The following is a 27,947-nucleotide window of genomic DNA, read 5'->3' as shown; positions in this document are numbered from 1 at the left end:
ACAGAAGCTGTGACAGACAATTTCAGTTCCTATTTCTCCATCCTTTCTTGCTAAAATATCCTTGCCTTGTCCTATGGCAACATTCCAAGGTAATGCTGAGTCAAGGCTGGCATGAACTTGTCATTAGGCTGTCCTCTGCCCAGCCCCCACACACTGAGAAGTGACCATATGGCCCAGTTCTGACAGGGATTGAGACCAAAGAAGCTAGATCAGAGAAGGCCTTGGAGGCCACAGGGCAGATTCTGAAACTTGCCCTTTAATCAAGGATAATTAAAATCACTTCTTTCAACAGCTTGGTCAAAACCATGTATGTGGCTGGTAATCAGAGTGTAGGCTTTGTTTATGTTTTTTATATGTGTACAACTCAAGCACTCACTACTTACTGATGAACGTTAGAAATAAAGAAATAATGACAACTGACCAAAGGAGGCAATGTGACAATATGTTTTGTACAAATTGAGATCATGGGCAGTTATTTTTATTATTAATAAACAATCTCCATACATGAATTCATGATTTTAATTCCCACATTGAAAGAGGCACTAAGAGATTCCCCAATTCACTTCTCCTGCCTGTGCTTTTCAAAGAAAGGCCTTGGTTTTATATATGATTGAAGAAACTATATGATTCTGTATTTCGGAGTGTCAGTTTCAGAAAACCAAGTAAAACATACCAAAAACGTCTATGGATATAAAAAAAAAAATCTCACAGAGACACAGTATTCGACAGATACAAGAAAGCCTATGGCTACAAGCACAAAGTCTCCAGGCTCTGCCTTAAACTGCTGACTCAGTCAATATGGGACCTTTACTTTGGGTAATGCCGTCAGTTGTAGGTGGGGGGGGGCACTGCTATGAGACCATTTTTCAAATTATATATTATAATCAATAGGAACAAAATGAAAACTGGAAAAAAAACATGCTGTGTAGTATACAAGGTTCATTTTGTAGTATGTGAGCATATGTATAAATACATACATATACATACAAATGCAGAATCATACACAGCACAGCACACATTGCTGGTGTACATGGCAATGGTTTCCCTGCTAGGTAACAGTCAGGAAATTTTGGCTTTTGTTCCTGTAGAGGGACTGACCCTTTGTGCACAAACTGTGCTGTGCCTCCCGCAGAGTGAGATCAAGCCATTCTTGCTTTCCTGAGAAGGTTCCTGTCTGGTGGCGTGCGCACACATGGCTCCGTATGTTGGGGAAAGTGTGAGAAAAATGAACATACAGACGAGCTGTCACTGCCAGAAAGACATACTGAAACTCGGTTAATGTTCTTCAGAATATCCCTTCAAGGGTCCGAATCCATCCCGGGAAGACTTGCTGCACTGCATCTGGGTGGTGTTATCACAAACCTTAGGAATGAAGAGAAAAATATGAGAACTTCACATCTTATTTGGTTAGATTGTCACATCCCAAACTGTAATCCCAAGAATGTTAAGATCACAAGGATTTCTGAGGCAAAAAATTTTGCTTTGTCCTCAAAGAATAACACTGGATCGAATTCTGTTGTTTTAATACTTGCATCAAAATGTAAGCCTGTCTGAAGAAATTAGACACCCTCGGTAGTTGAGAAGACTCAGAACGGGTTCAAGGGCTGAGGATAAGCACTGTTGAGTGCTCGGCCATGAACAGGACAGAGAGAGAAAGCACTAACTACCCTGCCCCCAAGGCTCAGAGAACACTGTAGAAGAGGGGGCAGAAGGAAGCGGAGAGCCAGAGTATGGGGAGGGATATGAACACTGTTGTTTGGATGTGACATAGCTGCTGTACCAGCGAACTCACTGCGACTGTGGTTCCCAGGACCTGCCCAAGATGGGGCCCACCAGCACTCTATCATAAGGAGGGTCTCCTGAGGCCTCACTCCTCCTGAGGAACTATTTGCAGCTAATGGTGTCAGGGAGAGGGTGGTATTTTCTGAAGTGGTGCAGCCACTGGTAAGTTGCCTATGCTCTGCTAAATACTCCCCTCATATGCACACTCAACACTAACTAAACTCAGTGTGGCAGAAATGACAACAATGGCCATAGAAGTTAACAACCAAAGTAAGCAGAGAAAACTCCATGAAAACTGGACACCATGTCCTAAGAGGAAGGGTTCTGTGGGAGTGTGACAGAATTCTGACAGAAAGTTACAGTAATATTATTTACTATGTAAAAATTATATTTCAAATCCAGTGTAGGAAAATACAAATACTTGATCATAAAGATTTCATTTTTCCATTTCTTATCCTTTTATCTGGTATCTGCTCTCAGACATCTTGGTTCCAACTAAAATATCAACACTAAGTTTTAGATTTCACCCTTGTGTATTAAAAAAAAAAAAGAACTCAGCTTTTGACCTTCTAATGGCTGTGACACTTAGTTTCATTAATAATAACCTCTACAAAGCTGCATACAACAGCATACCAAAGCCCAGGAATCACGACTGAGTTCCCAGTGCGCTCACAGCATCTTGTAAGACAGGGATTGATATGAACATAGTTATGATTTCTCTCCTTTTGCCTTTCCATAAAAATGCTTACAATCAATGTGTTTTAAAAATGAGATGGAAGTAATAACTTTTAAAAGGAGCTTGGACACTCCTGGTGTTAAGAGCACATTGTCTGTAACAGCTAGATGAGGTAATGATTACATTTTGCTTCACGATTCAGTTTTGAATTAGGACCGCACGACATTTTTTTTTATATAGCCTTCCTTTTCTGGGTTATTTATGGTTGTAATGATTAAACTCGATCTTTTTTATTTACCTATCAGTTTTATTACCTTGTCATGATCATGACTCCATTTTCTTATAATGAAAGATTTGCTGAACAGAGTACACAAAGTGAAGCATCCCAGAAGAGCCAACACCACCCTGGCTAGCTGAGGCTCAGGGCTAAAACAGGCTTTGCTGAGGATGTTTCTGGCTGGAAGAACCCGGAAAGGTAATAGATTACTATAAATAGCATGGTAACTTATCTGTGCAACAGAAGACTACTATAAATCTTGGGGGCAGGAAAAGTGAATCTGCTTCCAGGTTTTGTCTTTTAGTATTTCTGTTATTCTTATTTTACTCCTATCTGTGATCCAGAACAGATAGGCTTGAAGTGAACACTTCTTACCTATCTCTAGACTCTAGATGCAGGCAGGGAAGGTGTATGTGTGTGTGTGTGTGTGTGTGTGTGTGTGTGTGTGTGTGTGTGTGTATGTGGGAGGGAGAGAGAGTCTCACACATGGACAGGTACAATCTTGTGGGCTTACAGCACATGCTGCTACATGCCAGCTCTTCTTGGCCCTTGTGGCAGATAAAAAAGAACTTGAGGTGCCATGGGGAATAAAGCATCCGAGGAACATGACTAGGGGTCCCACTGTCTCTATTGTTAGACAGATACTAAGGTCAAATTTCAATATATCACTTAGTCAGTAGTAGGGAACTGGGTCTAAGTCTTGGCCATTACTGAGAAGACAGATACTGGTATCCAAGCACTTAAATGCCCCCAAAGCCTCTCCCTGGGCCAGGAAGAGGATCTGATCTCTCTTAGATGAGTAAGTAGTTCTGGCTCAAGGTTATCATTTATGAAAGCCGAACAGCCCTGGGCTGCATTATGGGAGGCCTACCTCCATCAGAGTAACATATGGTACAGGTAAGAAGGGAGGGGTGGGATTGTGGGGGTAGAGGGAGGGAGTCAGAAGATGGGGGTGGGACGGAAGACTTCGTAAGGATTATTAGTTCTATTTATAAGAAGAAACTTAAAATGGTCCTAAAATTTCCTCAAAGGGCTTCCTGCCAATGTGAAGGACTGACCTTGCAGTCAGCAACTATCAGGGTCAATGGGCTGCCCAGGTGGCTTGGATGGCTACTTAGAGAGGAACTGCTGAGGAGAGAGTCCATGGAATTCTTACCAAGTGACTGACTGTGGCCTACAGCAGGTTTTTCTCGCCCTAAACCTGGCTACATTCTTCCCTGCTGTTGAGGTCTATGATGCTTTCTTTCGAGCCAGCTGACTGTGACATTTTATCTGTGTCAGCCACAGGCCTTTTCCCTTTTCTGAGACAGGGTGTCACTCTGTAGCTGAAGTTATCTTTGAACTCGTGACGCTCCTGCCTCATCTAGACTTAGTGCTGTGACACAGGCATGCATTGCCAGTTTGGCATGGGAATCATTTTAATCGCTTCTTAACGATTTATTTTTATTACACTGAGCATGGTGACACATGCCTTTAATCCCAGCACTAGGGCAGCAGAAGTTGGATTTCTGTGAGTTCAAGGCCAGCCTGTTCAACATAGTTCAAGGCTAGTCAAGGGTACGTAGTGAGACCCTTACTTAGAAATATTTTTTGTTTGTTTATTTGTGTGTGTGTTCATGAAAGAGGGGGCAGGTACATAAGCACACAGTCGCCACCGGTGGCCAGAAGAAAGTGTCAGATTTCCTGGCAGCTGGAAGCAGGAAACTGAACTCTAGTCCTCTGAGAGCAGCAAGTGTTCTTAGCAGCTGAGTCATTTCTTTAACTCCCATTTTAATTCTTTTTCTGGGGGGGAGGGATGGCTTCTGTAGCTTTTATTTTTGCATGTAAACCACTGGGGGAGTCTTGACGGTGGGCACCCTAGAGGTCATACTGGAGTTCTGAGGGCTCCAGACACTGGCTGGGAAATCAGGTGACAGAAACGATGATTCAGACGGATCACATGATTACAGAGCTGGGGGCTCCAGGAGGGTTCAAGGTGGTCAGGGGTGGATGTCTAAGGAAGCAGTGACATGGGAGGGGCAAGCACTGGGCCAGCCTTGAGCCGCTTGGATGACTTCAGGGACAGAGGATCCGGTAGCTCCAGGGATCTCCAGCCCATGCCTTACTTGGCCAGGGGTTTCCTGAAGGACCTACCAGCAAACTTGGCTTTGCTGCCCAGCTCCTCCTCGATTCTAAGGATCTGATTGTACTTGGCCAGGCGCTCAGATTAGCAAAGGGCATCAGTCTTGATCTGTCCAGTGCAGAGCCCCACCACCAGGTCGGCAATGAAAGTGTCCTCAGTCTCCCCAGATCAATGGGACACCATGACACCCCAGCCATTGGACTGGGCCAGCTTACACACCTGCGGAGACTCGGTCACAGAGCCAATCTGGTTCACTTTGAGCAGGAGGCAGTTGTAGGACTTCTCGCCTGCAGCCTTGGGGATCCGCTTAGGGTTGGTCACTGTGAGGTCATCCCCCACCACCTGGATGCCTGCAGTAGCTGTGAGCTTCTGTCAAACATCCAAGTCATCCTGGTCAAAGGGATCTTCAATGGACACCACTGGGTAGTCCTGGATGAAGGACTTGTACAGGTCAGCCAGCTGGTCGGGTGTGATGTACCGGCTGGCGTCATCTGGAGACTTGAAGTCCAGGTCATCCTTGCCAGCCCTGTAGAACTCGGAGGCAGCCACATCCTTGTTGATGACAACCTGGTCAGTGTAGTAGCCAGCCTTTGCCATTGTAGTCCTGAGCAGCTCCAGGGCTTCTTTCTTCTCCAGGATGTTAAGTGTGAACCTGCCCTCATCACCCACATTGGTGGCGTCTTCCCCATACTTCTCCTTGGTGACGTTCTTCAGGTTGTGGTAAACCTGTGCTCCAATGCGCATGGCTTCCCTGAAACAGGATGCTCCCACAGGAAAGATCATGAACTCTTGCATGGCCAGCTTGTTGCCAGCGTGAGAACCACTGTTGATCACATTGAAAGCTGGGTCTGGCAGGATGACTTCAGGGTTGCCGGCCAAGTCAACAATGTGAAGGTAAAAGGGTACCCCTTTCTCCACAGCACCAGCTCTGCAGACAGCCAGGGACACCCCCAGGAAGGCATTTGCACCAAATTTAGATTTATTCTCCGTGCCGTCCATCTCGATCATCAGCTGGTCAACCTTCTCCTGCTCCACAACATTCAGTTTCTTGCTAACCAGAGCAGGTGCGATAGTGTTATTGATGTGCTCAACAGCCTTTGAGACACCCTTCCCCTTGAAGCGGGTCTTATCATTGTCTCGGAGTTCTAGGGCCTCGTAGATGCCAGTGGATGCACCGCTGGGCTCCGCAGTACGGAAGAGACCTTTTGAGGTGTAGAGATCCACCTCAATGGTGGATTCCCACAGGAGTCAAAGATCTCTCTGGCATAGATCCTGAGAATAGACATGGTGAACTTCCAGCAGTCGGACCGCTGTGAAGGAAGGAAAGAGGGTTCTGTAGACTCTGAAGAGAGCCTTAAGGACAGATGTGCCCCACTTTAATTCTTGTGCTTCAAATGTAGAAGCAGTTAGAGTTAGAGATTTGTCCTCCCACCACAGTATCCCTTCTTTCTTCTTCTGGGTTCTTTATACTTTTTCTAATCTGCTTTCTCTATACAATTAAAAAAAAAAACAAACAGGTCTCACCTGGGGGTCTTTAACCATGACAAAGTATATGATTAAGTTCTGACCAATCACATGCCATCGCTCTGGCCATAGTAATATAATAGTTTAGCAAGTCATGTGATCCAGGGAATATCAATGCAAAAAATCTTCCCTGGATCATTTTAGCTGAGTTAAGTTGTAAAACTATTTTTTAAAACACTGTTGAAGTCTTCCAGGCAGTGGTGGTACATACTTGTAATGCCAGCACTTGGGAGGCAGAAGAAGGGATATCTTTGAGTTAGAATCCAGTATGGTCTACAGATTTGAGCTCTAGGATAGCCAGGGATATACAGAGAAGCATTATCTCGAAAAAACAACCAAACACACCAAACAAACCAAAATGCAAAACTGTTGGAGGCTGGGTTTACAGCCTAGTGGTACTAAGCAAAAGCATGAAGGTCTGGATTTAGTCCCCAGCACCACAGAAACAAACCTGTATAAAATAAATCATTTTTTTTTTTTTCCGGAGCTGGGGACCGAACCCAGGGCCTTGCGCTTCCTAGGTAAGCGCTCTACCACTGAGCTAAATCCCCAGCCCAAAATAAATCATTTTTAAGCTAGGAAGTAGTAAAGATAACGAAAGACCATGCAGCTCCCCAATTTACCCACTAATATCAACTATGCACAGGGTAAACTATCATTTCTCGTTGAAAGCTGACAGCCTGATTTCAAAATAAATCCAAACCGAACTGTAGGGAGCCCTGAGGACAAAATTCTAGCCTCTTACTCCAGCTAAGCCTAAAGTCATCGACACGTCTGGATTTTCTTTTCACTGGAGCAAGATTTAGCTGGTTTTCTACGTCTTTCAGAAACACTGTATTTGCAAAACAGAGACCTGGTGAAAATCTTTAAGAGAATAAAGCAAAGGGGGAGTTCCGAATATGACAGAATCTGCATCACAGCCCATAGGGCCAGTCTCCTGCTATGAGTTTAAGTAACATCCAAACTAAGAGATGTACCAAAGACACATATTTCCAAACCTAAAAGCTATCTGACAAGCAAAAGGATCAAGATCCAGCTGGGCACTGAATCTCTGACTTGAGTTTTAAGTAAAGGATGAATGAATGCAGTCCTTGTGAAATTTGTGCACACCATTCCTGGTGTGCAATCAACGGTTGTTAATATTCTTTCTCCCCCACCGCACAATTTGCCAGAACAACATTTACCATTTTGCTTCTCCAATTCTTGCTTGACATCTTCATACACTTGGGAGAAGAGGTCCTCTTCAGACCTTGTTCCGTCCAGGTAAACTGAAAAGGGAGAAACAGCAGTTCGGATGTTGACGGGCTTATTAGGAAAGGATGCTTTGGCGCCAATGGCTTTCACTGAAGAACCCAGGACTATGGCCTGAGGAAGGAAGGAGGGAGGGAGGGAAGGGATGAAAAGCAAAGAGAGAGGCTCTGCCTTGTGCATATGGCACACACTGTGTACCTATTTCTTCTGTTTTGGGTCACTCCCTCCTAGAGGGAGAAAGGAGGCTCGGAAGACTCCATAGTAAATGAATTTATTGGCTCATCGAACTCCTGAGAGTTAGATTCACAACAAGCCTTCCAGAGGCTGCATTAGCAGTAACAACTCTCACACGCCTAGAGCAGCCAGGTTACAGAGGCACTCACAGGGATGCCGCCTCGGTGAGGCATCACCTTGGTGGTGAGATATCGCCGTGGATGGGGAGGAAGGCTTTTTAGTGATGCAACTCCCTCTGAGTCACCCTGCTCCTGGCTGTAACTCCAATAAACTCACCGGGTCACTAAGCCAGACATGGGACAGTATCCTTGGTTTGTCCTTGGTGCCTGTTACACAATCTCACGTCAGGAGGCCCAAAGAGGAGCAATTTCCCAACTGGGATCATCTGCAATGCTTTTAAACTGTGTGTCAGTATACACTCTGTCACGTACTACCGTGACCAGAAGACGCATGTTTTTAATAAAACTCGCACAGACACTTTTGGAGAAAAAGAAGTTACCTGGGTTAAAGTAGTCATAATAATGCAGGGATAAGGGGATCTGGACAGAATTTCCTGTTGGGAAGTGTAAGTGGCTCATAGCAGGGGAAGGAACAGCCTGGGAGACGATGCTTCGTACAAGGGCTGTACCCTGGTGTCTGTTTAGATCTTATCCCCAAACGCTGGAAACCATGGACTGACCGCACTTAAACAAGGTGTCTGAATTTTGTTGTGATAAAACTCTCTAACCAAAAAACAGCTTGGGGAAGAAAGGGTTTTCTTGGTTTACACTTCTAGATCACAGTTCACTGAGGAAAGTCAGGGCAGGATCTCAGGGTACCTGTCCCTGGAACCCTAGAGGAATGCTGCTCATGGGCTTGCTCCCTGGGCCTCTCAGCTAGTTTCCTAGACATCCCAGGCCCACCTGCTTAGGGTCACATGCTCACAATGAACGAAGCCCTCCCACACCGTCATTAGTCAAGTCAATCTGCCACCGATGTGGCTACAGGCTGTCACGCTCTAGGCAATAATTCAATTGAGTTTCCCTCAGAAGACATTACAGTGAGGTTGACAGCTGACATTAACTAGGACACAGGGCAAGAACAGAGCTAGACTTGCAGTTTAGAAGGAGGAAGCAAAGGGTGTAAGAGGAAGTTTCTCCTCTAGAGCACAGTAGCTGCTGCTGCTGCAGGCCTAACCCAGGACTAGTGCTGAGATGGACTCTGCCCTTTCTGCACATATCAGAACAAAGCTGTCCTCCCTGGAGGCCATCGGGCTCCGTTCCCTATGGATGAGGTCCCTTTGTCCTGAAAAATATGCCAGTCTGATTCCTCTGCCCTGTCCAAGAGACACCGTCTACAGAAGCACTCTATTCCAGGGATAGTTTCTTAGCCTAGGTCCAAGTATTCATATTGCCCCCAAATCGGTACACTGTCTGTAAGGGACCTTGATCTTATTTCCTTCAAAACATATATGCGGTCCTCCCTCCCATATCTATAACCCCTTGACATTTTCTCCTCCAAAATAACACCTGGTGGTTCCCGGGGTGTCCGTCATCTTCAACGCCTTCCCGCTCCACTTCTACTGAGTGCTTGTGTTCAATACTGAGACCTCTAATTCTGCCCTCTAACTCTCAAGAGATCTTACTGAAAAGAGTATGTGTCAACCATGACCATGTTTCAAGCCTCTCTGTAGAGCTTCTTAATTCTTTCCAGATATCCTATTGTCATTAGAGGGCCTGGCCCGTCATTGTCATCGTAGTCATCATTGTTGTCGTCGTGGTCATCATCACCACCGCCATCAACACCACCACCACCACCAGCAGCACATCCTTTCCTTGTTTGTCTCTACTACAAACATGACAGCCTCTTTCAGGTATTAACCATGCCTTTCTGTTCCTAGGTCATTTCTAGGTTCTTCCTCTGGTCTAGATGACAGTCAGTCCCCTTAACTTTCTCCATCTCAGTCCAGTTAAAGTCATATGAGTTTGGCTACAAGGATCTTCTTCAAGGAACTTGGAGGTGGGCACTGACCTAATGTCCGTGCTTACTTGGGAAAAAGACCTGTTTGTAAAGCTCACACTTTTAATAGCCTTTCGCCATGACGTCTCAGCTGGGGAGAGTAGACTGGATCTGGGGAGAGTAGAGACTGGGTCTGCCTTGCTACCTTCCCTTGCCATGGGCAACATTCATGCACAAATGGTCCAATGAATGATCACTTGGAATCTGACAGGCTTGACAAAAACTGCCAGTTGACAAGGAAACCAGCAAGAATCAGCTGCAGAAGAGGGGAACCCAAGGAGCACCCCAGCACTTCTTTATAAACTCCTTAAGAAAAGTGTTTCCCAAGTCATCTTTCCTGTACTTTGATGTAAACGTAAGGAGGTAAGGGCCTTAAAGGGGTGAAAGGTTCTTACCAATGTCCCAGGTGATGGAGTTCATCTCCTGCCTGTGCTTCAGGTACATGGGCCACACGTGGCCATCGAAGTACCCTGGAGGGTCTGGAGGCTCATAGACTCTGGTACTGGAAAACATGCAGGAAACATGATGCTGACACAAAGCTATGACTGACAAAGTAAATGGGTCACTGGTCAAGAGAATGTGAAAATCATTCAGGTTAAATCTAAAGAGGAATTCAGGCTACTTGTTTTAGACTTGATTGTAGTGAGAAAGGCAGCAAAATGGATTTAGTTCCAAACCAAACCAAACCAAACCAAACCAAACCAAACCAAACCAAACCAAATCAAACCAAACCAAACCATACCAAACCATAAGCCTGCAATTCATATCTCATAATTTTCTCTGCCTCTTGTGTATTATGAAAGAGTTATGGGATAAGTACAAGAAGGAATAAGGAGGGAGATACTCACAGGTTGGCCTACTCTCCTGTCTAGCTGGTGTTCTCTGCAGTTAGAGCAGAACATGTTGTGAAGGGTGAGGGACAAGGAGCTGACAGGATGCCATCCTATCTTTCTTGTACTTTGATGTGAACAGGAAGTAAAAGGCCTTAAGGGGGAAAGGTACTTACCAATCTCCCCGGTGATGGTGTTCATTTCTTACCTGTCCTTTAGGTACAAGGGCCACACGTGGCCATCAAAGAAAGTACCCTGGGGGCACTGACAGGATGACACTGGCCCTTTTTCTTAAGAGAAGTTTCTGTATACTACCACCCAATGTGAGGAACATTTATAGAGGAGAACTTGACTTAGGGGTTCAGACACGTTCATTAATGGCACTTTTCTCGTTTTCCCTGGATTTCACCTTTGGAGTAACAATGCACAGACGTACCTCCTCCTTCTCTTACATTCTTCATATGGAACGGTCAGGAAATAGCTTCTGTTCCATATGGTGTCCAGAGGCCTACGACAACACCATATTCAGGTCACAAGGCTCTCCCTCCTCCATACCAGCGTCCCTCCTTCTCCCAGCACCATGTCCCTCCCCCACCCTCACAGTCCTTCACGTTGGTATGGCAGTAGGGAGGCTTACTTATAATTAAAGAGCAGGAACCCTTCAATAATTAAAATGGGAACCCCTTGAGCACTTTCCAAGGCTGCTGGCCCCGCAGAGCTTCCTGGGTTCTCCATCCAACAGGAAACGGCTGACATCATTTTTTCCATGTTAAGTGCTTCAAGCACTGAGGAAAACATAAAACACGTGGAATTAATATAGCAAACTTTTTTGGGGCTGGGGGTTGGCTTTTCGTGATAAGTATCTCCAGGGCTCTGGAGCCTTTTACCTATCCTTCAAGGTAACTAATAATAAACACTTTAACTGCTCAATTAAAACACGGATAGAGATATATTTAAGTGGTACGTCTAAAGCATTTTTATTATGAAAAACAATGATGTACAAAATAAAATACAACGAATATCATGCCACTCTTTCTAACTATAATTTTTTACATTGATGTATTTACTGTCTACGTTATGGAGGTTTGAGGACATCGTGAGGGATTCAGTTCTGTTCTTCTACCATGGAGGTCCTAGGGATGGAACTCAGGTTGCCAGGCTTGGTGGTAAGTGCCTTTTCTCACCGAGTTCTCTCACCTACCCTCCAGCCTTGACTTCTAAAAACTCATGGCTGACTACCACATCAACTCCTTCCTGACATTGAATAATTAAAAATTTATGGTACTGGAGACTGAACCCAGGATTTTCTGGGTTATGTTAAGCAAGCGCTCAACCATTGAACTATATGTCGAGCCAGACCTTTAAAAATAAAACTAATTAGGGCTGGTGAGATGGCTTAGTGCCTAAGAGTACCTGATGTTCTTCTAGAAGACTCAAATCAATTCCTAGTATCCACATGGTGGCTCACAACTGCCTATAACTCCAATTTTGGAAGACAATATATCTATATATGCATTTGAAAGATAAATAACATATGTTATACTATATTTGTAAAGTAGCTACTATTTTTAATAGTATTAAGTGAAAAGCTTTTATTTTTTATGTTTATGGGTGTTTTGCCTGCATGCATGTGTGTGCACGTGTGTGTGTGGTGCCCAGAGGTCAGAAGAAAGCTATTGGGTCCCCTGGAACTTTAGTTACAGATAGTTGTGAGCGGCCATGTAGGTGCTGGGAATTGAACCCCAGTCTTCTAGAAGAACAGTCAGCAGGTAACCACTGACCTATCTCACCAATTCTTAATGAAAACCCTTTACATGTAATAGGATACAAATGTCCCTTCAAACTCTGAAATATGCTACCTTCTAGAACTTACAGTATGATTCTGGAGCAGAAGAATGGGGATTCCTTATGCCTGGTCTTCAGAACAGCCCAGCAACTTGTTAGACATGGAAATTCTTAGCCTCATTCCTGGACCACTAATCATACCACATGACCTCACAAGTGTTTCTACCATAAAGTTTTAAGGTGTGGGCTAAGTTAATAGAGATAAGACTATTAAGACTTTCTTACAGCTTCACTGCTAATTTGTAAGTGTAACTTTTCCTAGGAAACTGTCAGTTTCATCAGAGTTTACAAATAAATCTTGAAAGAGTATCCATGATCTGGGCTACGTCAGTATGACCTACAGTCCTGCTGTCTCCCAAGTTTGCTATGTGTAAGTTGTGCCTTCCCTATTTATTTCTCCATCCCCTTTAATGAAATTTACTGTTCCACTGAACCCATTCAGAGAGTTGTACAATTTTAGTTATTACAATTTTTTTTTCAGTAACCAAATTTCTTCTTGATTCCTTTTTGAGATGGTGTTTTTCTGTGTAGTCTTGGCTGTCCTGGAACTTGGTCTGTGGATCAGGCTGGCCTTGAGCTTGGAGATCTGCAGGCCTCTGCCTCTCGATTGCTGAGTTTAAGGGTGTGCTGGCATGTGTCACCTCGTCTGGCTTTTGGCTTCTTTTTAACATCTACTGTTTCTTGGGGCCATTTAAACTCTTCTCTTGTCCCGAGTCTATCTACAGTCCTTGCTGAGCTTGTTTTTTTCAAAGCCACTTTAACATCTTTGTCAGACAACTTTGGCGGTGTTGTCACAGAGATTTAGCAGAGTCAGACAGTGAACCAAACTTCCAAACTCTGGTCTGCAGAGTCAGAAAGAGACAAGGTATGTGTAAGCTGGGCCCACTTCTTTTTTCAAATTGAGACTTGACTCAACTGCCTCTTTGAGTGACTTGGCTTTCAGGTATGTCCTGATGATCTGGGGCGCTGTACATTGAGGCTCCTATTTAATCTTTGTGTGTCCAGGGTTCAGAATGGCATGCGTATTCGGCATCCTTATGATGCTGGGATGAGGGGAAAGGCTCATATAGAAAAGGCTCCATTGCTGCTACCTGAGGGCAGAAGCTCAGCCTTCCACTGCATCCTGATGACACTGGTGACATGGTCTGGGTGAGGAAGATGGAGGGCCAGCCTACACATACCTTGTCTCACTCTGACTCTGCAACCCAGAGTTTGGAAGTTTGGTTCACTGCCTGGTTCTGCTAAATCTCCTACTGAGATTTATATAAAGGCCAGGTCACTCCATTTGCTGGTGGTGGGTGATCACCTCAGGGTGTAGCCCTCCACTGCTCCTACAGATTTTCCTTTTGTGCCAAGCTAAAGTGGGACAAAAGGACACTGTGTTCTGGTAGGCCACCCCCGTCCTGGTCCTTTGGTTGTAGGTTTCTGGGTACTTCTTTTGCCCACTACTGTTCATGTTGCGTGCATTTCTAGCACTCCAGGTGATATAAATATGGGGTGAAAGAGAAAACACAGGGATCTCAGGCCCATGCCATGCCATCCCTCGAGTCACAAAGCCCCCAGCCAGCTGACTGTCTTCTTTTGCAGTCTTTCTTCCTTTGTTATATTGTGTCCCAGGTTAAACAAAGGCAGCCCAGTGAGAAGAGGACAGGGAATTAAAACATTTTCTGTTTCTTAGTGATTTATCTTTTAGTCCAAGGAATCCATGTGGCTTGCTTCACATAAGATGTGATGATACTTAAGATTTGCTTCAAAAAATGCAGATTGTGAGAGCGGGTGAGAGTAGAGATGAACTATAACTGCCAAAAGATTCATCATATGCAAAGCTGGGTAGTAAACTCATGAGCATTTAATATACTTTTTTGGCTATTGTATGTCTGAAACTGTCCACAATAAAAATAATCTCTAGTTCTATCTATTTGTCTGCTAAATTTGTGAGGTCACCATTTTTAATAGCTGAGTAGTGCTCCATTGTGTAGATGTACCACATTTTTTGTATCCATTCTTCCACTGAGGGACATCTGGGTTGTTTCCAGCTTCTGGCTATTATAAATAAGGTTGCTATGAACATAGTGGAGCACGTGTCCTTGTTATATGTTGGAGTGTCTTTTGGGTATATGACCAAGAGTGGTATAGTGGTATATGTCTAATTTTCTGAGAACCACCAGAACTAATTTCCAGGTTACAGCAGCGTGCAATCCCACCAGCAATGGAGGAATGTTTCTATTTCTCCACATCCTCGCCAGCATCTGCTGTCACCTGAGTTTTTGAGCCATTTTAACTGGTGTGAGGTGGAATCTTAGGATTGTTTTGATTTTTATTTCCCTAATGACTAAGAATGTTGAACATTTCTTTAGGTGCTTCTGAGCCATTCAATATTTCTCAGTTGAGAATTCTTTGTTTAGCTCTGTACCCCATTTTTTAATAGGATTATTTGGTTCTCTGGAGTCTAACTTCTTGAGTTCTTTATATATTTTGAGTATTAGTCCTCTATCAGATGTAGGATTGGTAAAGATCTTTTCCCAATCCGTAGGTTGCCTTTTTGTCCTATTGACAGTGTACTTTGCCTTACAGAAGTTTTTTCAGTTTCATGAAGTCCCATTTGTCAACTGTTGATCTTATAACCTGAGCCTTGGTGTTCTGTTCAAGATTTCCCTTGTGTCAATGAGTTCAAGGCTCTTTCCCACTTTCTCTTCTATTAGATTCAGTGTATCTCGTTTTATGTTGAGGACCTTGATCCACTTGGACTTCAGCTTTGTACAAGGAGATAAAAATGGATCAATTTGCACTCTTCTATATGCAGACCTCCAGTTAGACCAGTATCATTTGTTGAAAATGCTTTCTTTTTTCCACTATATGGTTTTGGCTTCTTTGTCAAAGATCAAGTGACCATAGGTGTGTGGGTTTACTTCTGGGTCTTCTATTCTATTCAAATAAGCTACCTGTCTGACTTCATGAAATTTGCAGGCGATTGCTTTGTAGTGACCATGCTGTTGGGTCACTATCCTGCTATTATATGATTCTTTGTTTACTTCATAACTGGAGAAAAGGTGATTTCCAATTATTTGATGTTTATAGGCTGACCTGCTTGCTTTTTTGGAAGCACTTATTCACATTCTTAGCATTTTTTCTTATCTTAGTATTACTTTTTTATTAGCAGCTTATGAGAACTCTCCAATGAATATGAACATATAATGCTTTCAGACTGTTGACATTGTTTTTTTTCTCTTTCTTTCTTTTTCCTTTCTTTCCTTTTTTTTTTTTTTTCCGGAGCTGAGGACCGAACCCAGGGCCTTGTGCTTTCTAGGCAAGAGCTCTACCACTGAGCTAAATCCCCAACCCCCTTTCCTTCTTTTTTAAAATAACGAGTCTTGATTGGCCTGTGCTACTTGAGGGGGATGAATCTGGAGGAGTGGGTGGCACCAATAACAGGCTGGCCATGCTTCACAGGCTTGTAGATGATGGAGAACTCGTCCAGGTAGTGGCCGATCATCTCTGGTTTGATCTCCACCTGGTTGAAGGTCTTGCAGTCAATCACTTCAGGCAGAATGATCACATCCCCAGGTGGATCTTCCCCACCCCAGGCTTCTCCACGGGTGGCGCCTCCTTCTTGGCCTTTCTCCAGCAGTGAGTGTTGCTTCCGCCGACCACAGTTCAGGTGTCGTATCTGGTGGGTGCTGTGCAACTGCACCAGCTGCTCACAGGACATATCCAGCAGTCGGTCGAGGTCCACGCCGCCACCGTAGGTGAACTTGTGGAAGGCTCGCTGCTTCTTCAGTCATCTTGGCAGCTGCTCAGAAAAGGAAGTGTTTCTTCATTCTTTCTTTATAAAATGTTTAATAACTTTTAGAATAAAGGAAGAGAAGGAGCAATGAATCGAGGTTGATTGACCTAGAATAGCATGGAATGGATTTGGCCTGAAAACTTGTAAGAACTGGTACACAGCATTGGCTCCTCAGACTCTCAGAGTTAAAGATAAAGAACACATTTTTAGGAGCCCCCCCCCCCCCCGTTGGTCTGCACACACACTGAGGAGAGCTGCTACCTGTAAAAGAGTGAGGACACAAACTCTATTATGCTCGTCTCTACAGGCAAAGATGCTTTCTGGATGACTTTTATTCTTTGGCTTCCAAACAGAATTAGCCTGGGTCAAGAGAATGAAGTGAGTCTAAAATACACTTCAAGATTTCCTACGTAGTTCTTCTAAACATTCTTCTAGAGGCTTGGCTATCAGGAAGGGAAACAGGACTCATGAAAGCTTAGTGTGATGTAGATGAAATGTTCCCATGGGTGAGGGTCAAAGTATTCAGCCTGGCTAGCCACGCATGCCCCAGGCAGGAATGGACATACGGATGACAAACCTACTGTGTCCTAGCTTCTGGAAAACATCTACCATTACAGTCTTGAGTTTGAATTATAAATCTGTGGGAAATTTTCTACTTACTTAAATAGTTGAACAGAGATTAAAAAAACTACAGAGGCAGGCTTAAAGGATAGTAATCTTTAAACATTCAGAACTTAACTTATTCGTGGGTATGTGAGTGTGTAAATGTGTGAGTGTGTGTGTGTGTGTGTGTGCGCGCGTGTATGAGGGCACACGTGTAAGATGTGTTAGGGTATGTGTGTGCATTGCCGCAGCATACGTGTGGAGATTGGAGGGTAACTTTGTGGAGTCCGTGTCTCCTTCCACTTTTACAAAGGTTCTAGGATATCTTACTCAGGTCTTCCGGCATGCCTGACAAGTGCTTTTACCCACAGGGCCTTCTTGCTCTCCCTACGTAAACATTTAACATTATGTTAATAGAGAGAGAAGTTGTTTGGATTTGAAAGAGAAAATGAATATGACCTCATAATAGTCAACATGTGACGATACTTACCATCATACTGCAGAAAACCATTCTCATCTATGTCTATCTCAGACTCTGGCTGGAAAAAAAATTTAAAAAAAATCCATCAAAACAGTATGGAGGACAGAAATGATGCAATCACACAATTAAAAAGATAAGCCTTTAAGAAATGTTTTGGAAAATGAGGACCAAGATTGAAGGCGTTCACTGACGTATACTGCCATCTAGTGGACAGGTAACACTATGGCACCAAGTGTGTTCTCCGCAAACAGCTTTGGGCTGTGATTTAATTAACTTTGTCCTTAAACCTTTTCTTGTGTTCAATCAATTATCTAAGAAGCTTTATAGATACCTTGAAGAAGTCGTCCTGAGATATTACGCTGCAGTTGGGAAGGCGTTTCTGCAGGTTCTTAGCCAGTGTTGTCTTCCCTCCATTTGTCACACTGAGCCGAGATAAATCATGAGGTCCAAGAAGACATTAGGGAACATGAAACATCCTTAAACAGTATTTTTTAAAAGAATATTTAAAATAGTATTTCCTGCTTGTATTAAATGTTCAGAATACGGACACTGTCCGGAAGCACAGTCAGGTTCTGACTGTCAAAACAGCTCCAGGTTATTCTCTGCACACCAGAGAACCCCTTATCTCCCCTTTCTGCAGGCTTACAGAACTGCCCATGGTCACAGCAATTGTTTCAACCACACAGGAAAAAAAGGAGGAGCGGATTATCAGAAGCCAGCTGCCTGTGAGTCCACATTTCCTCCCCACCTCCTCTCTGTACCTGGGCCCAGGTGGAGGCCCACTGTTACTGCCCCCCTCAGGTCAGTATTTGTTGCCTCTGGCTGGACTGTGACACCTGGCGATACAGGTGCCTGACTAACTTGTGTGTCCTGTTTCCTGCTCTCCTGCATGGGAGAGGCAATTCTCTAGTTAATCTTTCTTTACTCTTTGGGTTTTTCTCTTGAAATGGTAGTCCCATGCCATCCATATTGACCCAGGTGTGTAGCCCAGGCTGCCCCTGAACTTACAGCCATCCTTTGCTTGGACCCTCCTGAGTGTTGGGATTATAGGTATCAGTCACCAGGCCTGGCTTATGCTATCATTTTTGCAAAGAAGTGATTAGCTCAGGGCTCAGTCACATGCAAAGAGGGTCTATGAAAGAATCCAGGGTCATTGTGAAGTTGAAAGAGATTACATCATCATCACTAAAAGTTCTAAGGGGATATTAGCAGCTTCTTTTATTATACCCAATAACCACAGTTGTGACAGTCCCTGGCCTTAGACATGGACAAGAACTGCACACTGAACTAGAGGTGGGCAGGTGACTTATCACCACTGCTTATTATTGTTTCAGACTTACATACGCTCTTTTTTTTTTCTTTTTTTCTTTTTTTCGGAGCTGGGGACCGAACCCAGGGCCTTGCGCTTCCTAGGCAAGCGCTCTACCACTGAGCTAAATCCCCAACCCCACATATGCTCTTTAGTACACTGCAATGATCTATCACAAGGTCACAGATTTGCTTGCAAAGACTTTATGGCTGTATATCAATAAGCTGATTTTCTTTGAATTCCGTGTCTTCTTTTGTGCACTTAAAGTCACCCTGAACAGAGATCAAGATTTCACCACACTCCAAACATTCATAGTGTAAAAATCCTGACTGCATATCTATTGGCAAGAAGCTGTGATTAGTTCTAGGTGAGATCAACGCCACAATGTTTATTATCTAGAGAGGGATACATTCATCGAAAGTCCTTGTTGTGAGGCTGGGCATGGTGGCATGTGGCTTTAATTCTAGTACTCAGGAGCCAGAGGCAGGTGGATCTTTTGTGAGTTCAAAGCCATCCTGGTCTACACAGTGAGTTCCAGGCGAGCCAGGGCTGCATAGTAAGACCTTACCTATGTTTAAAACAAAAAGAATTACAAAACACCAAAAAGATCCATCTTGCCAAACAATAAAAACAACAAAACCCAAAGAATGCTCACCATATATAAACTATCATGTAACTACTGTATTATATCTGCGAAGTAGAAGATATTCATTAATAAGGCTGTCCACTTTGCCTTACAATACACATGTAGGTAGGGTATGGGGCTACTACTCTTTATACTGAGAACCTTCTATTCTTTAACAAAAATGTGACCTTTCTTCTTTAAGAAAAATGTCTATAGATCATGCCGAAGTCCATATTCAGGAGGCCAACCTTTTGTTTAAAAGGATGCAACTTTACTACGGCCTGAGCAATCTGGCAAGAAACTTAGTCTTTTAAGATCGTATGACTGAATGGACAATAAGTAGAGCCCTTCCCATTGAATCAGCAGAAGCCACAGCAGAGCACAGACAGAGCGCTTTTTGTAGGAGTCCTGTAGGCAACGTACTGCCTGGGAATGAGTTTTATTACAGCACAGAGCCTGTAATCCACACGTGGAACGTAGCTATCCCAGAGGTCAGAAAACGCCTCAGGACCCACTGCTTTCCCTTCAGCAAGCTCAATCTCCCTCCCACAAGCTCTCCCTGCTCCAGGGAAGGCTTTAGGATCCAAGGGAGAGAACAGTGAGCAGCTACACAATGCATTGCCCTTCCTTGTTTATGAGTAAATGTACAGAGCTCCTCTTCTTTTAATTTTAAACATGTAAGGCAATAAGAGGGTGCAGCAATCCAGGCAGAAGCTAAAAATGGTGTTCATAGTTAATCAAACAAGCTGAGAATACTTCCGTAACAAGGTGATATTAATACCCTCACATCCCAACAAGGTGATATTAATACCCTCACATCCCAGCTGAGGAAAATGAGGCTTAGGTGACTGCTTACTGCTGGAGTGGGAAGCCAAGTGTAATTCTAGCAGGGGTCTTCTTTTGCACAAGGATTAATAGGACAGACATATGTAGGAAAGTTAGATGATTACTGGGCAGTGATGGCCTACTATGGGAGGGTAGTGCTGAATGTGAAATGAAGGGCAGGACAAGAGTAGTCTTGCTGAGTGACAAACACAGCTTTGGCTCTGGGCAGAAGGGAGCCACAAGGAGGCACACTGTGATGCTTGACTCACTCTTCATTTGTTCTGCCTGACTGCTGGGGAACCTAGGACCTTCCCTATGCAGGAAAAAGCTCTGCTGCCCAACCATACCCAGGACTCTGAATTGACTCCTGTATTACACATCTGAGCATCTCCCTCAAATTACATTTTTAGAATCTCAAAAGTTTTGTCAGTAAGACACACGTGAAGAGTGACAGACATAATCCGGTAGCAAGATCAACAGTATCTTCCCAATAGCTGCTTGATGTCACATTTGCACATCAGTCTCTGGTTCCACAGGTCAGGTGACCACACAGTTTGGAATGTTTGTGACGGTGGGATATGTGGATTCTATCACACCAGAGCAACATAAACTAGACATAAAGTAGCACCTAAGGGTGGAGGAAGGGGACTAGATATAAGGGAGTCTGTATTCCTCATGTCCAAAGCTGGCTGTACAAAACAGAAGGGAGTGTTTTTTTTTTTTTTTTTCTTACACCATGCCAGAATACCCACAAAAGAAAGAATAATCACCCTCCGCCAAAGGAGTGACCAATCAGGCCTCATCTCTTGTGTCAGCTCCAGAAAGCACATGGAAATCCTGCCGACCCTACCTTCGCCTTCCCTGGGACACCTTGGCCCTTCTCCATGGCAGCACTCTGGGACTCCCCACAGCTTTCTCTACCATGTCCACTTGAAAAGCCATCCAGACATCTGGAGCATCTCGCCCAGCTGTTTACACAGGAATTACTCACCCACCAATTCCAATGACAAATGTCTTCATAATTGGCTTTGGAAATCACAGCTTCCTAATATGTCCTAAAATATATAAAAATAAAAGAAAATCAGTATCTTTAGTTGTCTAGGGTTAGTCCTGAAAAGAAGTAATGGCTTACAGGGTGGTGGTGGGGGATTGGCAGTCCCAGCCCCATATTACCCACACTGCCTGTCAATAGCTGATGTTTTCATGGAGTCCGTTTACTAATGCTAGGCCTGTGTGACCTGTTTCCTTGGGTCACCCTGTGATAGGTATTTGTAGTTATCACCTGACTACATCTAGAATGAGCTAAAACTGAAGGATCTGGGTACACCTCTGAGGGACATTTTAATCATTTGAAGTGGGAAGACCCACTTTTAATCCAGATCTTCTGAGGTGGGAAAAAAAAAATCACCTTATGTTGGCAGCCTATATAGTGACCAAGGAAGAAGGAGCTTGCTCTCTTTGCCTGTTTGCTCTCACTCTTGCTAGCACGTCCTTTCCATCACTGGCATTAGAATCTACTTTGAGATTCTGGCATATACTGAAGACCAGATGACACATCCAGCCTCACAGACTGAGCAACTACTGAATTCTTGGACATTCTGTCCACAGTCAGCTATTGTTGGACTAACTGTACCACAGCCTGGAAGCCACTTGTCTTAGTTTGGGTTTTACCGCTGTGAGCAGACACCATGACCACACAAGTCTCATGAAGGACAACATATATTTGGAGTTGGCTTATAGGTTCGGAGGTTCAGTCCATTATCATCAAGGTAGGAGCATGAAAGCATCTAGGCAGGTACAGTGGAGGAAGAGCTGAGAGTTCTACATCTTCATCTGAAGGCTGCTAGTGGAAGACTCTTGTTTCCAGGCAGCTAGGAATAGGGTCTTAAAGCCCAGGCCCAGAGTGACACACCTACTCCATCAAGGCCACACCACCAAATAGTGCCACTCTCTGGGCCAAGCATATACAAACCATCACATTCTACTCCCTGCCCCCTCCCCCCACCCCCATAGGCTTGTTCAAATATGTGAGTCTATGGGGGCCATACCTAGCCATAGCATAACAAAAAATTACATTTAGTCCAACTTCCAAAGTCTCCATGGTCCACAGCAGTCTCAACAATATTAAAAGTCCAAAGTTCAAAGTCTCTTCTGAGATTCATCCTGTCACTTAGCTGTAATCCCCAAGGCTAGACGGGAAACCAGCTGGACAAACTCCAAACATCCCCACGTCTGATGTCAAAGCGGTCTTCAGATCTCCAACTCCCTTTTCATCTTTGTTGACGCAGCAAACTTCGTTCTGGGCTGGTTCCTCTCCCTGTTAGCCGCTTTCCTTGACAGGAGTCCCGCAGCTCTGGCATCTTGAACATCTTTGGTCTCCAAGGCAACTTCAACTTTACAGCTTCTTGTTCCAGTGTCTGGGATCTACCATGATTGTCTGGGCTCCTCCAAAGGGCTTGGATCACATCTGCAGCTCTGCCCTCTGTAGCCCTCTAAGTTCAGGTTGATCACTCCACTGCTGCTGCTGTTCTTGGTGATCTTCTCATGGTGCTGGCATTTCCAATACACCGGGGTCTTTTGCTGCAACCAGGCTTCACCAATAGCCTCTTATAGGCTCTCTTCATGGTGCCCAGCCTCAAATCCTTTGCATGACCCCTTCAGTCCTGGACTGTCAACTACAACTGAGGCTGCACCTTCACCAATGGCCTTCCATGTCCTCGCACAGTGCCAAGCCCAGCTGCTCTTCCTGACCCCTTCATGCTTCAAAACCAGTGCCACCTGGGTGACTTACACATTAATTACCAAGTCCAGCTGGAGCACCAGAACAACCTTGGTTATCTCTGGAACACAGCTCCAGAAAACATTTGTGCTCTCAGAAAACATTTCCCAGAAGATTTCACCTCAGTCAGTGATGCTGGTCTCTTCTTACCACCACTAATTTCTTAGCTCTGGCTAAACAGCATCAATTATCCCAGTAGTTCCTTCTATTCTTGACTCTAAAGCAAGAGCCACATGGCCGAAGCTGCCGAGTTCTGCTGCTTGCAGGAACTAGAACATGACCTCCAGTTTCATTACATCCTCACCAGCTTTCTGTTTTCCAACTCCTTCACTGCCTAAGATTGGCTGTCCTTGATCTTGCTCTGTAGATTGACCTCGAACTCAGAGATCCAAATGCCTGCCTTCTGGGATTAAGGGTTTGTATCACCATACCTGGATTTAAGCTTTTCTTTACCTACAATTTGCTGTCCCAGGCTGGCCTTGAACTCAGAGATCTGCTGGGCTTTATATGCTGGGATTAAATGTGTGTACCATCATGCCTTGATATAAATTTAGCTGGGTAGGATCTTGCCCCAAGGTCCTATCCCTTAATCCGTTATCTCCTAGGACACAGGATTTGGCTCCATTTCAATCCCTGGTTCCCCTTTCTAAACTTGCCATGCTCGTTCAAAATGCTCTTCATGAGGCTTAACCAGAGAGCAAAGTCTCCTGGGCTTTTCTGAGACTTCCTTTGTCAATGCTAATACAGCTCTTTACCTTAGCCTTTGGCAGTCTCTTCAGACAGTGGCAAAAAGCAGCCATGTTCTTCGCCAAAACATCACAAAAACAGTCTCTTGGCCCCATATTAAAGTTCTCCTTCACTTAAACCTCTTGAGCCAGCAGGCCTATACCGTTCAAATGGCCCTCACACCACCGACTTCCATATTCCTACTAGGCTGGTCCATTAAGCTCCACTTAGAGCATTCCATTGCTTTCCAAATCCAAAGTCCCAATATCCACATTTTTCCAAACAAAAGCATGGTCAGGCCTATCACAGCAATACAGTTGGTCCCTGGTACCAACTTATGTCTCATGGTTTTACTGCTATGAGAGGACACCGTGACCACAACAAGTCTTATGAAGGACAACATATATTTGGGGCTGGTTTACAGGTGCAGAGGTTCAGTCCATTATCATCAAGGTGGGAACATGGCAGCATCTAGGCAGGTACAGTGCAGGAGGAGCTGAGAGTTCTACATCTTCATCTGAAGGCGGCTAGTGGATGACTCTTGCTTCCAGGCAGCTAGGAGTAGGGTCTTAAAGCCCAGGCCCAGAGTGACAAACCTACTCCAACAAGGCCACACCACCAAATAGTGCCATTCTCTGGGCCAAGCATATACAAACCATCACATCACTCTAATAAAATCTCTCATATATGTATATGTGTGTGTGTGTGTGTGTGTATATATATGTATATATATATATATTCTCTTCCTCTAGAGAACCCTGACTAATCCCTTTATATGCCCTTTCTACTTTCCTAGTAAAAAAGGTACAGCTGTCAGTGGAAGAGGCAAACAGAAGTCAGTCTGTCTCTCATTCTCTTCTCTCCATTCCCCCTCCCTGCCCCACCTCACCCCACCCCCTTCTGAAAAGTTTACACTGGTACAGTATAAATTCTCAGGCTTTGCAGAAGGGCAAATGACCCAGACTGGAATGACATATCCTTCTCTCGAAAGCCAGACAGGAAACTAGATCAATTAAGTGAACGTCATCCTATCAGCAGGACAAGCTATGAAGCACTTTATTACCAAGAACACAGAAAGGATGGTGCACGTGTGCTAGCTTATCAGGCCTTGATGGGTAATCTGCGTCATCCTTATGATGTATTACTGAAGGGCCATGGATTTGCTGTGTACAGTTAATGGAAAATACCGGTTCCCTTCCTTCTTGACATATCTGTGCATATGCATCAGGATGCTGTCTCAGTTACAGAGGATAAAGTAATGTCTGGGGTTGTGACACTAGAAAGACTTGAAGGGTTTGTTTGTGAGGGAACTCTAGCAATGCAGAGAGGAGAAAAGAGGTGGAAGAACCTTATTATAACATCCCTTGGGTAAGGGGTGGAAACTTCCATAGCCGAATACAAGAAAATGGAAGGCTGTGTTTCTCTCAAATCAAAGCAGCACCCCCCCCCCCCAGCACCCCATCAGCAGCGTGATGACCTGGGTTACTTGCTGCTGCTGCTGCTGCTGCTGCTACTACTACTACTACTACTACTAATACTACTACGACACTACTACTACGACACTACTACTACTACTATACTACTACTACTACTACTACTACTACTACTACTACTACTACTACTTCTACTAGAGTTACTTGATGACTTGAATTCAATCCCCAGAACTGACATGGAAAGAGAGAACCAAGTCTTCTGAGTTGTCCTCTGACCTCTGCACATATGAATGACATTCCTCGGTCCACATATACACTAAATAAGTAAGTGAAAAGTTTTAAAATTCAAGCACCCTGGGTGTACATTAGTTAGCAACCCGGAACTGTCCAAAGCAGCGTCTGGGTGAATTCTTAACCTATCTCGCCAGGTACCAGCAGGTGATGTGAGAAGAGTGGAGAAGAATGCAGAAACAAGGCTGGGGGCCAGGCTGAGTGGCCAGTGGAGCTGTGAGCACCTACCACTTCCTTCAAAAACTGTGTTAGATACACAAGGCAATTCACTCTAGGTTGAGACATGGCACCATCAACTTCCATATCATTCTATTTCATTCTATGTTAGAGCCTCTTTAGACATGGCTTTAAAACCAAATGGTGAACAAATTGCAATCAAGGGTTGTCATGCTTCATATATGTGCTGGAGGGGTTTTGTTTCATTGTTTGTTTTAGAGGCCTTTGTGGCTCAGCCTGCCCTTAAAGCCTCTGTATAGTGGTACTTATACTACACCTCTGGTCCCTACTCTCTACCACTCAAGTGGTGGGAATACAGACGTGTGTCTGTACACTTGGCCTTGCAGGACAGTATGTTGTGAAGCACATACAACATGAAGGAAAGATAAACTATCTTATGATGTCTCTGGAGAGACAACCTTGTGAACTTTTCAGAGTCTCGAAGTCAGGGTATCCTGTCACCTTGAATCCTGTGATATTTGTGCAGTGTCTTCTCAGCAGCTAGTACCATTTGCACAGAGAGGGACAAGAACACGCTGAGAGAGAAGCAAACCTTAAATGACTGGTTTATATTTTTACAAATTTATTATTATTTATTAATACTATTTATATGTTGAGACAAGATCTCACTCTGGCCCAGGTTGGTCAGGAACTTGCCGCACAGCCAAGGCTGCTTCTGTGGCAAAGCTACCTTAAGTACTGGGATCATAGGCAAGCATTACCAAGAGTGGCTCATACACAGAACTTTTAAAAATATCTTTGACTTAATCTCAGTGAAATGTTAAATCTTCTTCACAGTTGGCTTATGTTTATACTTGATCTGTCCCACTTCAGAACACGGCTCATTTTGAATTCTAAAGCACAGAATGATCCCCAGGGATATGTGAAGAGTCAGTAGGCCGGAAGGAGACAGGGACTCTACCACCAACTCTAAGGAATGCAAAAGCAAACACATGTGCTCTTCAGATGAGTTCAAGGCCCATGTTGTCAGGACTTCTGGATGGTTCATGGATACTCTTTCATGGACAGGACTAATTTCAACTTTGATCCCTTTTGGTAAGCATAAATCTCCCACGGGTAGAGTTCCTGGGGGCATAGCCATGACAAAGTTTCTGGTAACCTTTGCCCCTTGAAGTTTCATTTTTTTTTTTTTTAACCTTCAATGGACTCGTTGACATTACATTTTCTAGAGGTTCTTTTTCAAAGTTGCTTTACTACTTACTACATTTCTATTTATGTTGTGTGCATGTGTGAGGGCAGGTGCATGCCATGGTTCACCACAGAACACATGTGCAGGTCTTAGGTCTACTTGTGGGAGTTCTCTTTCCATCATGTGGGTGCTAGAGATTGAACTCTGGTCAACAGGTTTGGCAGCAAGGGCAGTTGGACCATGGTGCTGCTGACCCTGTAGTTTCTTACATAACCGATGTTTTCACTTTTATTTCCCCTAATACAATAGGCGTATAAGACTGCAACACTATGAGTTTACTTATGTGTGAGCATAAACTCTGAGGAGAGGAGCTGTTAGGTTAGGATTGGGCAACTTGTGTGAAGTAACAGTCAGTAGCATAGTTTTGGCTTTGTGGGCAACTATTCAACAATGAAGCTGTTAATGAGAAAGAGGCCACAGTCAATGCATATGCAAACGAGCATGGTGCGTCTATGGAAATCTAAGTTGCCCCTAACTGTCATGTGCCACACACCACAAAATACTATGCTTTTGTCTTAGCTGTTTAAAAACCGCCAAAAGCATTCTTAGAAGCCTTTACAAAGACAGGTAGCAAGTGGGTTGGAGTTTTTTTTTTTTTTTTTTTTTTTTTGGTTCTTTTTTTTCCGGAGCTGGGGACCGAACCCAGGGCCTTGCGCTTCCTAGGTAAGCGCTCTACCACTGAGCTAAATCCCCAGCCCCTGGGTTGGAGTTTGTTAACCAGATGCTGCAGAAAAGACTGTCCTGTCCCCGTGGGGGATCAAGACCCGATTCTCCTGCCAGCAAGTGTGAGGTCTCCTACACTTAGCGGTGGCTAATTGCTTTTTAGGAACGTGAATCCCAACGCGGTTTCCCTTGCGGCAGTCAGGTTCCAGGTACAGCGCAGGAGACTCTGGAAGGTTCCCAGGCCTCGGCGTGTGTACGCAGCGAGCAGTGAGTACTCACCAAAGCGGGTTCGAATCCTCCCCAGCAGGGCCGCAGAGCAGGCTGCAAGACGGTTTCAAGCACACAACTGCCGGTTGCTCACCTGAGCAGCACAGCCCACTGTGGGCTTTCATAACCTCCCCTAAGCAGGGCCTGGGGCGTGGCTACCGCAAGGCTCCTCCCCCAAGAGGAGGGCGTGGCTCCG

At 44.4% G+C, this 27,947-nt stretch overlaps 1 protein-coding gene and 1 pseudogene across 2 annotated transcripts; both read right to left on the bottom strand.

Moving 5' to 3' along the window:
* Positions 1 to 462: 462 nt before the first annotated feature.
* Nmrk1 (nicotinamide riboside kinase 1) lies at positions 463 to 27,897 on the bottom strand. 2 transcript variants are annotated; one of them, NM_001024292.1, is made up of 9 exons: positions 27,764 to 27,815; positions 21,158 to 21,221; positions 17,739 to 17,829; positions 17,417 to 17,465; positions 11,332 to 11,479; positions 11,131 to 11,202; positions 10,260 to 10,366; positions 7,566 to 7,649; positions 463 to 1,362 (listed from the first exon to the last, which is right to left on the bottom strand). In NM_001024292.1, the coding sequence occupies exons 2-9, from the start codon at positions 21,184 to 21,186 to the stop codon at positions 1,355 to 1,357; spliced, it is 588 nt and encodes a 195-aa protein (NP_001019463.1). In that variant the 5' UTR covers positions 21,187 to 21,221; positions 27,764 to 27,815; the 3' UTR covers positions 463 to 1,354. The 2 variants fall into 2 exon arrangements, with proteins under 2 accessions (NP_001019463.1, XP_087440025.1); XM_087583899.1 differs by lacking the exon at positions 463 to 1,362 and adding an exon at positions 4,486 to 6,167 and having other exon boundaries at positions 27,764 to 27,897.
* LOC148007873 (small ribosomal subunit protein uS19 pseudogene) lies at positions 15,837 to 16,326 on the bottom strand (annotated as a pseudogene).
* Positions 27,898 to 27,947: the final 50 nt, after the last annotated feature.

Source organism: Rattus norvegicus, chromosome 1, assembly GCF_021556685.1.
Source record: "Rattus norvegicus strain SHRSP/BbbUtx chromosome 1, alternate assembly SHRSP_T2T, whole genome shotgun sequence".
NCBI lineage: Eukaryota > Metazoa > Chordata > Mammalia > Rodentia > Muridae > Rattus > Rattus norvegicus.
The sequence above is the reverse complement of the archived record's forward strand: the minus strand, read 5'-3'. Positions and strand labels throughout refer to the sequence as shown.

Excerpts from the sequence above, each read along its gene's own strand:
- Nmrk1 (XM_087583899.1), bottom strand. The coding sequence starts at position 21,186 with ATGAAGACATTTGTCATTGGAATTGGTGG. Across the intron at positions 10,367-11,130 it reads GAATGTAAGAGAAGGAGGAG|TACCAGAGTCTATGAGCCTC; the intron begins GTACGTCTGTGC and ends CATGTTTTCCAG. Across the intron at positions 7,650-10,259 it reads CTCCATCACCTGGGACATTG|TTTACCTGGACGGAACAAGG; the intron begins GTAAGAACCTTT and ends CTCCCTTTTCAG.